Here is a 15,867-nt window from a genome sequence, read left to right as displayed (position 1 = left end):
ACTTGCACAGGCCCCTCCTATACACAAGGGCAAATCTTTATTTACAGAGCAGCAGTACAGGGGATACAAATATTGTCCCAAGAGAAGGGAGCTTCCCTCTTTCAGGACATGGCAGCAGCAGGTAAGACACACCACCCTGGCAAAGGGTACCACATCCCTTCTGGGGAGGGTCTTACCCTCCCAGAACATCAGCACCATCTCCAGTGCCCTGCAGGAAAGCGCAGGTGAGGCAGTCCTGGTCAGAGCCCCCCAAAAAATCAGGCTGGAGAACAGCCTGTGCTTTGCCTTCTGCCCTGCCCCAGTCCAGAGCAGCCAGGTGGGCATGGCAGTGCAAAGACAGGTCTTGGGCACCGGAGATACCTGGAAGATGAGAACCTGATGGCTGCTGCTAGCAGCAGAGCTTGGAGAGGCCCGAGCCCCTGGGAGATCCAGCATGGGGATGAAGCACCCGCTAGGGACCCTGCCGTGGGGGCTTTCAGAGGCTGGGCTCATCCCAGCCCTGGAGCTCAGCTACTCTTAGTGGACCTCAGAGCTGCTTCCCCAGGCAGTGTGTAGATGTCCCACCCCGAGGTCCTGCACAGACAGATGAGACCAGGCTCCTGCTGCTGCTGAGAAGGCACAGGGAGCACATTCACAGGGCCTGGGTTGCTTTTCACACTACTTGGCTAAAGATGGACTCTAGAAACTCAGCATTAGCCTTCCACAGTTTAAACTCACAGCAGCTCCTCAGCCTTGGTTGAGCCTTACCCTCCAGGGCCATGGCCCCAAGCTTTGCTCCCCTGCTCCTGGCTGGACACAGGAGGCTCAAACAGCCCAGGTGAACTCATCCCTGCCCTCACACAAGCTGCTCCTGCCTGCCCTGCCAGCCCACCCTTTTTCCTCCCCAGAAGGGGAGGTAGCAGCCAGTGTGGTGGGGCCCAGGACCACTGCAGGGCTGCGAGGGACGCAGCCTCAGGGCAAGCAGTGGGGGCTGCAGGGCTGGTCAGCCTCCCTGAGGCCACTGGCAGTGCCGGCAGGAACAAGGCACAGGGTGCAGGCTTCTGCCTGCCACCTCACGTGTACTCTGTCTTCCGGATGTAACTGGAGGGCACATAGCCCTGCTTCCCGTGCGCCTCGGCCAGCCACCACTCCCGATTGCCCGTGATGTCCTCAAACTGCAGGATCCTGAGTCTCTGGTTAGCTGACACACTCAGCTCGTTGGCGTTGCGGCCTTTGAAAGTGTAGAGAGCGTAATAGACCTGCCAGGCAGAAGGAGAGTGTCAGATGGATGGTCACACCACACAGCCTTGCATCGGATGTGCGGGCTTTTGCTCCGAGCCCCATCCTGGCCTCTGCCAGAGATGCCCCCACCTGCCCACCCCCATTTGCAGTCTAATTCTCTGCCTCTACACCTCTGCTGCTGGGAGAAAAGGTTTCATCCTCTACCTCAGCCCTTTGGGACAAAGCAGCCTCTACCTCCCACCCCTCCCTGGTCACTGCCAGGGAGGAGGATGATTCAGCCCCAACTCAAGTGAGGAGGTCAGCCCTCAGCATCCCCAGCCCCCCCACTGAGGCTGAGGGCTCACCTGGTTGCCCTCTGACTCACTGCTCTCCAGCCCAGAGTCTCTGTCCTCCACCGAGGGCGCAGGCCTGAGATGCGCTTTGGCAGGGTGCCCATTGCGAGAGCCAAGGCTGCAGCTCAGCTCGGGGCGGCTGTAGCGGCGCTGAGATGTCACTGTACTAGCCTCCAGCGGGGCTGTCCTGTCACCAGAGCCAAGCTGGGGCAGAGAGGGGGAGTCCATCTCTGAGGGGTGCTGCGGGGACTGGTATGGGTCTGCTGGGGAGACCAAGTCCTGCAGGGGTTTCTGAGTGAAGGTGACAGCCGCCCCGGTGGGGCTGAAGGTCAGCATGGTGTTGCTTTGGGGAGAGGAGCTGCTGTGCTCTGACTCGTTAGAAGAGTGGCTGCCCACAGAGACATCTGACTGGCTACGGCGTGGGTTGTAGGGCTTCAGAAAGGAGCTGTACACAAAGCCCTTGGTCACTGCAGAGAGAGAGAGGAAGGGAGCTCATATTGGGGCACAGAGGGACCAGAGGAGGGGACTCACAGCAGGCACCAAGGGCAGGGAGCAGCCACCTACCCCCGTTGTCTATGAGCCAGCGATTCTGGCTGCCCATGGGGTCCTTCTTCTTGATGACACCCACAATGTCTCCTTCCAGCAGCGAGACATCCAGGTCTTGGGCAGCATTGAAATTGCGATCTGCCTGGAAGAGACTGTCTGGGGGATAGCGGGCAAGGAGGGCAGCTCGAATGTCATCCGACTGCAGGAGGTAGCTAGGCTGCAGAGGAATAAGGCAGGTGTGAGTGGTTGTCCTGGGCACTGCAAGCCCTGACATGGGGCAGAGGGAACTCACCAAGCCAACAAGGGGCTGCCGCCGGGCGGACTGCCGCTCCACACTCTTCCTTTCAAAGGGCTTCTTGGGAGCTGCCTGGGACTCTGGGAAGAAGGTGAAGCCCTGGAGCTGCTGGAGGACTCGACTGTGCTCATCCTGGAAGACGGCAATGAGGTTCCCCTCCCTGCCTGACACCTTCAGCAACTGAAACCAGAGCAGGGTTGCAGGTCATGGTTAGGTGACAGCTGCTGGGAAAAGTGGCCAAGAGCTACAGCACAGACCATCCCAGCTCCCGGGCCAAGCAGGGGCTCCGAGTCCTGCCTGTGACTTGCATCAGGCCTAGATTTGCAGTCCTGTCTAGACCCAGCTCTGAGTGGTCCCCAAACTCATGACCTGAGATTCTTAGGCAAATGCTCTCCTCTCACTGCTCCAGGAGCAGCCAGAGCATTCACCATCTCTGCACGCAATTGCATCGTGACCCCACAATCCCTGCCCTGACAGCATCCCACAGGAGCCCTCCCTAAGGCACCTGGGACCTGAAACTGCAGCAACAGCTTCCCCCGCAATGGGATGGGACCCAGAGAGGCTCAGGGACAAGCCCTGCGCAGGGATTAGTGCTGCACTGAGCCCAGAGCACTGGCTGTGCTCCAGGAACCCACCGACAACAGGGGTCTCAGCTCCTCCAGGGCCAGGCGCACAAAGTCGCAGTGTGCCTCGGCATAGCCCCGCACACAGCTGGCAAACAGCTCCTTGGCAAAGCGCAGGAACTTGGGCAGCTCGTCCAGCAGCTGGGCATTGAGGGCCTCATAGTTGTTGCGGGCTGACTGCAGCTCGTCCAGCGTTCGCTTGTCCTTCAGCTTCTCCGCTCGCTCCGTGCAGTTGTGGAAGTCGAGGAGCTTGTCAAAGCGTTTCTGCACCAGCTTGTGGGGCCCCGCAAACATGCTCAGCAGCTGGTTCAGGGGCGAGCTCACCAGTCGCTCCGTCCGTTCTTTCTGGTGGGCAGAAATGCAGAGCAGGTAAGATGAGGTGCTCGCTCTCACTGTGTGGTGAACACTAGCAGCTCACCCTCCAGCACACAGCAGGGTCTGTCTTCCTGATGGCACCCACCAGAGCTCCAGAGTTAACTTCCAACAGGAATTATTCTATCATATTACATAAATGTGCCAGTGTGGGCAACGTTATGGCAAATACCTGAACCACTCATGTAGAGTGCTGTAAAAAAATGTGTATATAACAGACACACTCAATACACATCATAAATGCACAGGCATCAAAGCTCTCCAGAGGGAAGAGCCGAACAGGAGTGCTCACACCTCTCCCAGGCTGTGTTACCCTCCCTGCAGGCTCCCAGGGGCTCCCCATCTGCAGAAGGGCCCCAGAGGGGTGCCCCCAGCACACAAGAGCACAGCCTCACTCACGAAGTTGGAGAAGAGCTGGTCACTGATGAGCCGATTCACTTTCTGGAACTGGTCCAAGTCCCCACTGCCCTTCTCTGTGCACAGGTCCCACATGCTCACTGCTGCCAGTGCCTTCATGCAAGCCGACTCCTGCACCAGGGACACACAATCAGCACGGCCATGGTTGCTGCCCAGGAGAAGAGGCCTCCCAGGGCAGCCCAGACCCTGAGAGAGGGCCCTGGCAGGGCTGAGGGCCTGAGCACTGGCCAGCGGCACTGCAGGTACACACTATGCAGGCAGGAGGGGCAGTACATGGCAAGTCCCACGCATTAGGCATCCCACCCAGACCAACTCACTCGAACGTGCTGCAGGTAGAGGGAAAGGTCCCGGATAAAGGACTTGATCAGCCGCTCCTGCATCCGGAAATTTTTCTCTGTCTCTTCAAAGGCTTCATCCTTCAGCTGTGAGAGAAACATGTCTTAAGGAAGGCAATTCAGGACTCCAGTACCTCCCAGAGTACGAGATGTGGGGCCTCCTGCCCACAGGCTGAACAGCAGAGATAGGTGGTTCAGACCCTAAGCTCACTCTGCCTTGCTGGCCTGGATGAAAGCTACTCATCAGGGAAGGGGTGTGGGGGGACAACAGATACCACTGCAGAAGCACTGCAGGGTCTAAGTGCATCTGGCAGCTGATGCACATTACCTGGGGTGCAAAGCCTGTGAGATGCTTGAGGTGGCTGCTCACACGGTTGGATTTCTTGATGATAGAGTGGAAGTTGAGCTTGGAGATCTTCTCCATGAGGCTATCCTCATCCCCTTTCCGGTACTTTAGCACTAAAGAGATTGATGTAGAAATCAGAACCCTTGTCAGCACAATGCCCATGTCTTACAGTGCCTCATCAACAATTGCCTTGTTGGTTCTCCCTTTCCCTAAGCCTCTGCAGTTCCAAGTACACCACATATTGTATCATATCACACCATACATCACCTTGAAATCCAGCACTGTGCCACCTGTAATCCCCTATTTGGCTCTTGATATGACCTACAGTTTGTAGACCCACCATTCAAACTCTTCCATAGGATTATGCATAGCATTAGTATAAGATGACATAGGAAATGGTGTACAATAATCACTGGACATACAGAACGTATTTATATTGCTTCTTTAGCAAATATGAGCAATCATTACAGGCAGCCTATGTCATTTCAGCTTCAGTGGGGCTATGTGGAAAGAGTAAACTGTAAGACTTGCACAAGTCAGGGGCTTCCAAGGGAAAACAGGGAGGGTGGCTGGCAGGTCAAAGGGAATAATTTTCTCCCTCCGTTCAGTCCTGGGGAGGCTGCCCTTGAATACTGTGGCCAGTTTTGATGCCCCCAGATCAAGAGAGATGTGGGAGAACCAGAGCTCCTGACCCATAGGGAGAGCTCAGGCCCCACAGGGAGAGCTAGGGGAGCTGGAGGGGGGTCTGCTCACAGCCGGCAGCTACTTGAAGGGCAGCTACAAAGGTGATGGGGCCAAACTCCTCTGAGCAGTGCCAGGCAACACAAGGACGGGCAGCAGCCATAGTTGGCAGCCTGGGAGCTTCAGGGTGGATCAGGGAGCACAGCTTCACCTCAGAGGTGGTGGATCCCTGGCACAGGTCAGCAGAGAGGCTGTGAAATCTCCATCCTTGAGGGTCAGTGAGAATCAGCTGGAGGGAGCCATGGCTGATCAGAGCCAACATTGGAGACAAACCTGCTCCAAGCAGGAGGTTGGACAGAAGACCTCAGAGGGCTCTTGCAGCCAGCACCTCTGCGACTCTGTCCTGTCTACAGATATACCTTCAAACTTAGTCTCAGTAAGACAGAGACTGCCCTAGCAGATTAATTCCCTACTTGTTTAAAGTTACATTTTTAAACTTTAAATACATATTCTTATCATTTTTGTTTTCATTTAATAGCCATGTAGACAGCAACTGCATATATTTCATATCTCTGTATCACAAGAAACAGCTAAAGTTAAATGTATACTGTACTACTTTAAGTATTGTATCTCATGTTCAGATTTTTTTAAATGCAGCTCTTCTACTGCCCTTCTGTGAGGGCACAGACTTTGGGAGCAGATTCCCTCCATGACTGTGGTTGCCAGCTAAGGCTTAGGAGCTGACAGACGCCAGCCTCAACACACCCACTCCTGTCTCTCTCTCCCCAGCACTACCCAGCTACTCACCCAGGTCCTTCCGGCGCTTGTATTCGTTGATGTTGACATTGATTTCTTTGACTGCGAGGACAGCAGCTGTGAGTGGTGCCTTGTCAGGGTGAGCCTCGGGTGTGGCGCTCAGTAGCTCCATCAGCAGCAGTGGGTACCTCATCACCCTTTGCACTGGCTTGATGAGGAAGGAGCCCAGGTTAATGTAGTTTGTGCAGCCCCTGGGAAGTTGGGACAAAGGAGATGCACCAGGTTTCAGTCCAGCTCTGCCATGCAAATTCTGCTCCCTCAAACCAATGCCAACCAGACTCAGAACACCAAAGCCTCTAAATCCACTGTACTCCCTAAGTCATGCCATCCTCATCTCCAAACATATTGCACTCCTGAACTCCTGATGCTCTCAGATCAACCCCAGGTTTCCAGACCTCACTCACACCAGGTGACCCTTCCCAGTCAGGGGTCCCCTCCATCACCAGACCCACCGTGAAACCCCACATAGGTACAGCATCACACTTACCAGAGTGCCACTTGCTTCAGACTCCATCCCACCACCCAGCTGCCCAGATCTGTCCCCCAGTGCAGGACAGACTGCCTGTGCTGAGGAACACAGTCAGTGCAGGGCTCTCCTGGTTCCTTGGGGCTCACGGCTCCTGAAATGTGTTTCCTGCCCAAGACCCCCCATCGCCTTATCACCTGTGCTGCCTGCCTGTGTAGCCCACACATTGCCTCTGCTGTGATCATGCCACAGACACCCTGCTCCTCCCAGACGTGCCTCCACAAGGCACTGTTAGGGCCCCCCAACATGCACCCAGCCGGTGGCAGGAGGTTAGTTACAAAGGAGCAGGCAGGCCAAGACAGACAGACAAGCGGGGACCAAGAGGAAGGATGCACTTACCACTCACTGTACAGGCTCCTGCCGGCCCACAGAGTGCCAAAAAGCAAAGAAAAGCAATGGGTTAATGGGGCGGCAGGCGTGCAATCCCACAGCCAGCGCCTTCACCCCATCCCACAGTGATGCTGCCAGGGCAGTGGGCAGCCCTGGCCCCCCAGAGCAGCAGCCGGCGCTGCTGGCTCCTGGGGCATTAACCTCCACAAGCTGGAGCCCTGGTAGTCGCTGAGCCAGGCAAAGCGGCTCCTTCCTCACCAGCCATGGTGGGGCAGAGCTTGGGAAACAGAAGCCCTCAATCCAGGACATGCCACCTTCTCTGTACCTTGGTGGCTTCTGCTCAGAGTTTAGGAGGGCCTGCAGGTGTCCCAGCACCTGTGCATTGGGGCAGGGGCCATCTGAACCCAGAGCCTGGTCAACTATGCAGTGACAATGCCAGCCCCTCTCCAGTCATCACCTGAACTGTCCAAGCACTGCTGGCAGAGGGGCAGGGATATTGGAGACTGATCCCCCTACCCCAGCCTGGTGGCTGCCACAGCCAGAGGCTCCAACCTGAGGCTATCCAGCAGATCCAGGAGTAGTTTCTGCATCTTCTCATCCTTCTCATAGGTTTCCAGCAGTGCAATGGCCTCATCATGGTTCTGGCAATACACCCTGTAGACGTTCTCCAGCTCTTCACGCTGTGCCAGGAACACTGGACCTGAAGACAGCAGCAAAGCAGGACTTCAGTGTCTCCTGGTCCCCAGCTGCCTCCAGCAACACTGGTGTGTCTCATGGTGAGATGCCCAGTGTCCCCATTCCACACACAGCTCAAGAAGACAGTGCTACTAGAGCACCCAGAATGCCTCATCACCCACTAGCACAGAGAGCTCAATTGATCCAGGTCTCCCAAGGGTGAGAAGTGGGGACACTGGTCATTGGAACCACACAGAGAGCAAAGGCACAGGCTGCCCAAGGCCTGAGCAGCAAAAGCTGGCAGCGCAGGAGTGAGAAGTGGGGCTTGCTTTGGGGCAAGGGGCCATGGAGGGCCACAGGCACCATGTTTCTCAGCATAGCGACCCATGGGGCAACACAGATCTCCTAGGCTTCACTGCTGGACTGATAAGCAGTGATGGGGACCAGCAGGGAGGAAGCCCAGCCCCGTGATCCTCTCCCACCATTTAGACTGTTCTGCCCTACCACTAGCAAAGCCCATCCCAGCCTGCTGAGAAAAGGTAACAGCAGAATTCATACCGATGGCATCTGAAGCCTCCAAGGTGGACAGCAGCTGCTTGGAGAAGCTAATTACCATGTGGATGTTTCCAAAAAGACCCTCAAAGTCTATGTTCTGCATCTGGGGAATGGGAAGAGAGATGTCCTGGATGGGGGAACATGTCCCAGTCAGACCCAACAGCCCCCCCTTGCCCTTCTGCAACCCATCAGTCCTCAGCTTCACATCAGCCACCTGGTGTGACCTCCTCCCATCACAGTGACTCTGTACTCACTCCTTCATCCCCCAGCGCACTGAAATTCTCACTCCTTATGTGTCCTACCACAGTGTCCTCCTCTTTCCCAGAAATTTCATCCCTCACTCTGTTCACCTGTTATTCTTCCTCTCCTCCACCAACTCTGTGCCCATGCCAAGACCCCATATTTTCTTTCTCCTGACACTGAATTTAACCCACAAACCAAATGAAAAGGAACATTTCCCGCCCCAGGAGATGAATCTGTGATATTTGCTGCCAGGTCTCTTGCTCTCAGCAATGGTGAGAGCTCAGCAGGATCCCAAAACAGATGGGCTATTTCTGTGAGTGCAGGGAGCAGTGAGAACCATCCTGCTCCCCTCAGCATAGCTGAATTTCCTCTGTGGATCCCTGTGGTTCTGCTTGGCTGCCTCCAAGAACAAGTGGACTCAGTATCCTCACCCCATCCCACCAGTGCTGTATCATAGCTGGGCACTCCTACCTGTGCCTGTTGCAGGGGCACCATAATCCTCTCCACGCACATCTCCAGGTCTCGGATATAGTCCCGCTCTGTCTGGAGCAGTTCCTCAATAACCTTGGACCTCTTCTCCAGCATCCTTTGCTCTGGGCTCTCAGTGGCAGCCGAGGAGGTCTCCAGGGATGGTGTCTGGGAGGACAGGAGAGTCATCTCTGCAAGACAGACAAGCAAGATCAGCATCCGCCAGCAAGCATGCAAGGACAGGAGACAAGTAGCACCTGAACTGTGCCATACGCAACCCGTAAGACTGCCAAATAGGACTGTTAGAGAGAGGGACTGTCCATGCAGGGACCTTTTTGGAGGGGCTAATCCTGGCTCTCCCAGCCCCAGGGCAGCAGGGAGCCCAGGTCTGCTCCCACAGCCCGCCCTCGCAGCACCAGTAACACTGCAATGCCCCAGCATTGGGACAGCAGGCACCAAGCGACACAAACCTGCTCCACACTCGTGCCCCAATGCCGGCCGGGTCCAGACGCCTCTCCTACCCCCGCTCTCCAACTCTGCCGCTCCGGGAGACTCCGTGGGCCTGAGCCGATGGGGAGGGGAGCCCTGCTCCCCTCCTCGCTCTCTTGCCAGCCGGGCAATGGCGGCTGCCCCCTCCCCTCAGGCTGCGAACAGGGTCTCCATTCTCCAGCCCTGCGGCATTTCCATCTGAATGGCTGAAAAGGCCTCAGGCACCCACAATGGGGCTGCCGGAGGCAAAGCCTGGAGCTGGACCGCGGCGAGCACCGCAAGGCAGGGCCGGAGGGCCGGGGCGGCGGCGGCCTTTGCCGAGGCCGGGGTGGGCACCCAGAGGCCCGGGGTGGCTGGATGCAGCCCGTGGGCGGCCACGCTGCCACGGCAGGCGGCCCCGGGGTGGAGAGGCCCCCCGTACAGCCCAGGGACCTGCTCTGTGCCCAGGCCACTGTCCGTCGTCGCCCCCGCCCGCCCCCGCAGCAGCCTCCCGGCCGGGCCCTGGCAGGGCGCCGGGCCGCGCAGCACGGGCCGGCGGGGCCGCCCTGCCTGCGGGGCCGCCCTGCCTGCGGGGCCTGGGGGTGTGCGGGCAGCTGGCCACCCTCCTCTTCCCCGTCCCAGGCCCCCGGCGGCCGCTTTTCCTCCTGGTTTTCTCTCCTACCTGCAGCTCCCAGGCCGGCCCAGCCCCCTCCAGTTTTCATTGAGACATTTTATCCCCCAGCAGATTCCTGGGGCTAACCACTTTCGACCCCACCTGCCTGCTTCTAAAAGCATGTGCCCTCTGGCCACAACCACAGCAACAGTACCTTCCCCCAGCCCCCAAATTCGGGAGAGCCCCTCTCTAGCCCCTCCCTGGGACACCCCTCTGAGGCAGGCTCTGGCCCAGAAATACTCAGGTCTCCCCTGTTTTATGGCTGCTTTGCAGAGCTGAGGCCCAGGGGACCCCCGAGCCCCTTGCAGCACCCCAGCCTGCCTCAGATACCTGATATAAGGCCAACTGCTGATTTGACAAATGCCCATCCCACTTCAGCCATCTCCTATGGATCTCCAGCTGCTCTCTCTCAATGGGATTGTATTAGTTGTGGACATGCCCCAGCTCAGACATTTGTAAAAAAATTTTTGCAGTCCAGGCACTTCCACCTCCCTGACCTCTCCAGTTACAGCTGTAGGCAATGGTGGCTGAGGCTGGGGGAGACAACCCTGCCATCAGCTTCAGCTCTAAAAGCAGGCTCAGCTGGACTCCCCAGGACACCCAGCAGGGCTTGGGACTTACCCTGGCACCCACCGTGCACAGCCCCAAGAGACCCCCGTGCTCCCAGCTGCTTCCACAGCCACCAGCCTTGCGCTGCCAGGTGACGGCAGTAACCAACGGCAGTGTGAAACGTGAGATGGGAAATCTCTGCCTCAGCCTAAGCAACCTGCCTGCTGCTTTGCCAGGCTCGGCTATTTGCACTGAAACAGCCCAGGAAAGAGAAGGAACAACCAACTTGGCCCATAACTAGCTGAAACGGTGCCAGTCTCCAGTCCCTCCTGTTGCAGAGCAGCAGTGACAAATAGAAACCAGCAGCGACAAATAGAAACCAGCAGCATCAGCATCAAACAGCAACTTCCCACAGCTACCTGGGCTGAGGAAGAACAGGTGTGCCTCTTGCACACACTTCCAAATCAGTTCCAGACACTCCCTCAGCCGCAGCAAACAGGAAACTCATCTGAAACTCTGCTCAGAAGATGCCCTCGACAGGGGAGGGAAGATACTCATCTCTCTAAGCAGGCGTCCCTGCTGCCCTGCCTTGAAATCGAGCCTGGGGAGAGCCAAAAGGGCCAGCTCCGCAGAGCAGGATTTAGCGGCACAACCAGCGCTATATTTAGTGAGCAATTATGGCATATTGGGAAGACCAGATTCACTGATTCCTACTGGCAAGCATCCTTAAAAATACCCCCACCAGAGTCACCCTGCATAAGGGGAAAGGCTGGTTTCGATTAAGTCAATGGTTGTCTTGGCTCCCCACCAGGTTAAGTCCCCAATTATGAACTTTATCAACTCAAATGCAGCAGGAGTCTGTGAGGAGGGCCTGGGAGCAGCCACTGGGTTTAACATTTGCTGTTTGCATTTCCACAGCATCTGCAAAGCCTCAGTAGCAGGCCAGACCCTGCCGTGCAAGCTCCTCTACAAACCCAACAGGGATACCCTGCCTGAGACACAGCACTTGGAGCCTGAACAGGATAAAAGACAGAAAAATGTACAGGACGGACAAAGAAACACCAAAATAATACAGTCAGCAGGTCTCTGTAGCTCAAAGACTTAAGAAAGTAACAACAAATGAGTTATTTTAAAGAAGGATTTTTTTTTTTTAAGGAATGGCATTTGTTTTGCAGGGGAGCAAGCTCAAGTGGGAGGGCAACATGGAAGAAACAGGAAGGTGTTAATCTGAAATGCAAACAGGTGTGTGAAACCCAGGCGAGGTGGGCGGGTGAGCTGATACCACAGCATGGGGTGGCCTGGGAAGAATCTTGAAAATGAAGACCAGCTAGAACAACAGCCAGAAATGACCCATGCAGCAGCATTTAGGATGACAAATGGAAAAGACTACGTTTGCCTTGGTCAAAGAATAGGATTTTGCATTTATCCCCAGGCAAAATGCCACCAGATGAAGCTTTGTACAGGACATCTCAGGGAACTTACTGTACCACCACCAAACAATCTGGCTGTGCTCTCAGCTTTAGCCATAGCTAAACTGCAACCACAGGGTATGTCTGGCTCCAGCTCACCAAAACAGAGCTGGGGATGCCCAACGCCGCCAGCAAATTCAGCAGCTCCCCACGCTCCACCAAGCAAATCCCAGGCAAGTAAATCTAGGTCAAGCCCTTTCAGAGAGCACCCTGCAGCGAGGCTTTGACTGACACTCATGAGATTGCCAGCTCCACAGCACCCTTCCTCTGCAAGTCTCAAATCCCTGCCTGTGGAAGGAAAATCAAAACCTTCCCTGCACAGGTTTTAAGCCCATAGTAGTCATCAGCTCAGCTTGCTTGACCTGGCACAATGCTGGCCACCAGTTCTACCCACTTATACTGTATCAGTGTTTGCATTATTTTGAAAACTTAAACAGATTAATTCTCCTCTGGCCTTCTTGCTCTTTCTGAGTATTTCAAGATTTGTTTAAAAACAAGGCTATGCTGCAGCCAAGTCTCTTAGGACTCTTGCTGTTTACCACTAGTCCGGCATCCTCCTTCAGCAGTGAACTCAAAAGTCATCCTGCCTCTTTCCAAACACTCGCAGTTCAAAAAATTCAAATACAGAATTTGTTTTTAATACTTGGCTCTTCTATCTGACCAATATGTATAATACTTAGGATTTGTTTCTGACACATTTAAATAAAACTTTCACTTTTTGTATTTCATACCACCTCTGTTGATTGCCATCAATTTCTTTTTTCCTGTTTGTCACACATTCTTGTATGTCTAATAGCAGCTTTCCCTAAACGAGGCTTATTAAGCATTTAACTAAACCCACCCATTTCACAACTGTGGGTTTTGGTCATCTAGTAAATGCTTTTTAAACAGATCTCTATTTTACTTCACAGATTTTCTATTTAAATGTTACATTTCAACCCGAGTCATCACGCCCATCAACTTTGGAAGCACGAAGAGGTACACCACAGCTGGAGGGGGCTCTGTTAGCCTGCAGGAATGCGACTGGCATTTCTAATGAAGCCACCAAATTCCAATCCAGTGACAAATTCGTGTTTACCCATGACATGGATGCCAAACGGGCATTCAGAAATACATTTCCAAACCCAATGTTCTCAATGGCAATTTTCAGAGACTCAAATTTTGTTCTCTTGTAGGTTGTGTGAGCTCTGCAATCTACCTCTCTAAATTAAAACCTCTAACAACATCATTTTCTCTGTCCCCTGTGGCAAATTTGCAACAAGTCCTTGGCTTTCTGGATTGGTCTGCGACAGCCTCCCAGGAGCACCTGCTTTTGAGCTTTGCTAGTTTGCCTGCTGACACATGGGAGATTCAACACTGACTTGTAACCCAGCCCCTGGCAGTGAGGTGTCAAGATGGAGCACACTCCCACCTCTGCCCTTCCCATGGAGGCCATGATTTAATATTGCAATCACATGGCTCATCCTGCTTATCTCAGAAATGCCACTGTCACCGACTGTCTTCCAGTCAAAGAAAACTTCTAATTCTTACTACCCAATCTCCTAGCGGACGCACACATGCAATTTGAGGTTTTCTCCCTGCCCCACTCCGGAAGCAGAGTTGACCCGTGAAGATCCAGATCCAATGGGATGCATGTCCATCACGCACGGGCTGGGGGGCTCACCCAAAGGGCTGCATTGCCCCCGACTCCTCCTCGTTGGGGCTCACCTGCCAGCATCCCCCGTGGCACAGCGCAGCCTCGCAGGGCGCCCAGGCTGCTAACGCAATCTGAAGAGGGACGTGCTGCCCATCAGCGCTGAGGACAACCCCTCGCACCAGCTCGGTAAATGAATCTCCAACGGAGCTGCACCCAGCCGAGAGGCGAGCCCAGCCCCAGGCTCACAGCTCAGCAGAGTCAAGCAGTGACTCAGGACAAAACAAACCAGCTGCAAATATTTGAAGTATGTGGACGCCAGGAGGGGAGGAGCCACTGCCTACCATGAGAAGAGAGGGGATGAAACTAGGGCAGGGAATAATTAATCTGAGCAAAAGGCTAAACTCACTGCCAGGAGCAGGATCTGGCTGGGGTGAAAACTCTCACTCCGGACATTGGTAATAAGCCTGTAACAGAATATATCCACTGCTCCAAAAGCAACAGACTAGATATATTCAGTGTCTTGTTGCTCCTTAGGAGAAAGCTGGGGGTGCAGCAGAGACATGCCGTGGCAAAAGATGACTTCAGCCCACAGAAGTGAATTCGGCCACTGGCCTTGGCAGAGTCCCGAGACTGAGGAGCAGGAGATAAATCTGGACAAACCACAAAAATGAGATGAACAGAAACAGGCTGGGGACACTTCTCCCAGGCCACTGGAACGGCTTGATATCTCAAAGATGTCTCGTGCAGAGCCTGCTTGGTGGGGAGGTCTCTATGCCAGGTAAGATGACAGCCATCGTCCCAACACAGCCCCGCCACATTCAGTGGGAACAGGGGATGGTCACGCAGAAAAAAGTGAAGTAATATGATGGTCTGCAAAGAGCTAACCTTCCAAAGCTGAGGCAGAGCATCCACAAAAGTGACTGTGAGCAAAAACACTGATGGGAAAAAGAATGAAAGCTGCAAGTTCTAGAAAAGAAATTTTTAAATAGATAATGCAAAAAACACGGTTATGCAATCAAGAAAGAGAACAATGTTGATGAAAAATCCATCCTGGATCTGTGCTTCAATAAAGGCAGCAAATATAAATAAATAAATGAATGAATACAGAAAACCAGATAATAGACAATAGACACGCCAGGACCTTGGAAGTACAGAAAAACTGAGAAAATAAAGATATCAAGAAAAATCCATGGATGGCAAAATTAAGAATCCATTTTTTATTTTTAAATTAGCAAAAGTAGAATTCTATTTCCACCTAGGACAAAAGAAACCCTTTCAATGATGCAATCCCACAAGTAAGCAAAGGTAGTAAAATTCTTGGTAAATTTGGCAAAAAGGCAGAAATATATTTATACAATACATATTCTGTTTCTTTCCATCTAAAAAGCAGAAATATGACTTTGCTAACTGGCACCTCAAAACCCCATTGCCAGTGGAGAATATCCAGAAAAGATGACATTCCTAATCAGATTCTCCAAGGACTGTATTTTGAGCTGATCCTATATAATATTTTTAAAGTAAATGGAAAATCACTGCTGTCACATAGAAAACTGAACATCAATTCAACAGGATCGCAAATAAAGATGAGGCATGTGAGTCACTGAGTGAATAAGATGGAATTATTCAAACCAAGCAGGTTTAATGCAGACAAATGCATTACTGTATTAACGGGGACAAGAAATGCAGCCACACTCAGGGCTGTATTCTGCGGTGTAATCCTTTGTCCAAAACTCAAGTTCCCCAAGTTCTGCAGAGGCAGATTGGGGTCCTCGGACAAGGGCACGGGAGCGCAGCAATATGTACCTCTGTGCGAGCAAGAGCTGACACCTACCCAGAACACCTCATGCAGCTCTGAAGTCCGCTGTTTTAAGAGTCTGAACTGAAAAATGAGCGAGGACAGGAAAAAGAAACACTGAAAGGTCTTCTTGTGAGTCTTTGCTAGGAGTATTTTACGACTCTATTCACTATGAAAAACTGAAGACTGAAAAATTACTGAATTACAGTAACTGCCTGAGAAGAAAAGACCATCAACTAAAGAGCTTTAATTTAGTAGAAAAAAGTTAGGGTTCAGAGCTTAAATGCAACACATTAGCATGCAAAACATGCAAAAGTGATGGTGACTAAGCAGCAGAGCTATGACAGGCGGGTTCTCCTTCTGTTGATGTGGCAGGCAGACACATCTGAGTCTCATCCCTGAAGAGGTGCTCTAACCAAGTAGCTGTCATGGGGCTGCACCACAGAGAAATCTGTAAGAAGTGTAATAACCCTGCTTATGGAAAAGATCAGGCCAT

At 53.4% G+C, this 15,867-nt stretch overlaps 1 protein-coding gene across 10 annotated transcripts in view; it reads right to left on the bottom strand.

Annotated features, from left to right (window-relative positions):
• Positions 1-20: 20 nt before the first annotated feature.
• DNMBP (dynamin binding protein) overlaps positions 21-15,867 on the bottom strand; it is a 36,129-nt gene continuing 20,282 nt past the window's right edge. For 8 of the 10 annotated variants that reach the window (XM_069796704.1, XM_069796705.1, XM_069796709.1 and 5 more), the window contains 13 exons: positions 8,785-8,972; positions 8,074-8,173; positions 7,393-7,540; positions 6,850-6,867; positions 5,976-6,175; positions 4,470-4,600; positions 4,124-4,228; positions 3,789-3,917; positions 3,030-3,362; positions 2,392-2,574; positions 2,118-2,316; positions 1,566-2,020; positions 21-1,238 (listed from right to left, as the gene is read on the bottom strand). In XM_069796704.1, coding sequence (XP_069652805.1) covers positions 1,053-1,238; positions 1,566-2,020; positions 2,118-2,316; positions 2,392-2,574; positions 3,030-3,362; positions 3,789-3,917; positions 4,124-4,228; positions 4,470-4,600; positions 5,976-6,175; positions 6,850-6,867; positions 7,393-7,540; positions 8,074-8,173; positions 8,785-8,972 — 2,375 coding nt within the window. In that variant the 3' untranslated portion in view covers positions 21-1,052. Of the gene's footprint in view, positions 1,239-1,565; positions 2,021-2,117; positions 2,317-2,391; positions 2,575-3,029; positions 3,363-3,788; positions 3,918-4,123; positions 4,229-4,469; positions 4,601-5,975; positions 6,176-6,849; positions 6,868-7,392; positions 7,541-8,073; positions 8,174-8,784; positions 8,973-13,647; positions 13,826-15,867 lie in introns of those variants that run through there. The other 2 variants (XM_069796714.1, XM_069796710.1) reach the window with 2 other exon arrangements.

This window comes from Haliaeetus albicilla, chromosome 11, assembly GCF_947461875.1.
Source record: "Haliaeetus albicilla chromosome 11, bHalAlb1.1, whole genome shotgun sequence".
Classification (NCBI taxonomy): Eukaryota; Metazoa; Chordata; class Aves; order Accipitriformes; family Accipitridae; genus Haliaeetus; species Haliaeetus albicilla.
This window is presented reverse-complemented; position numbering and strand designations above follow the sequence as displayed.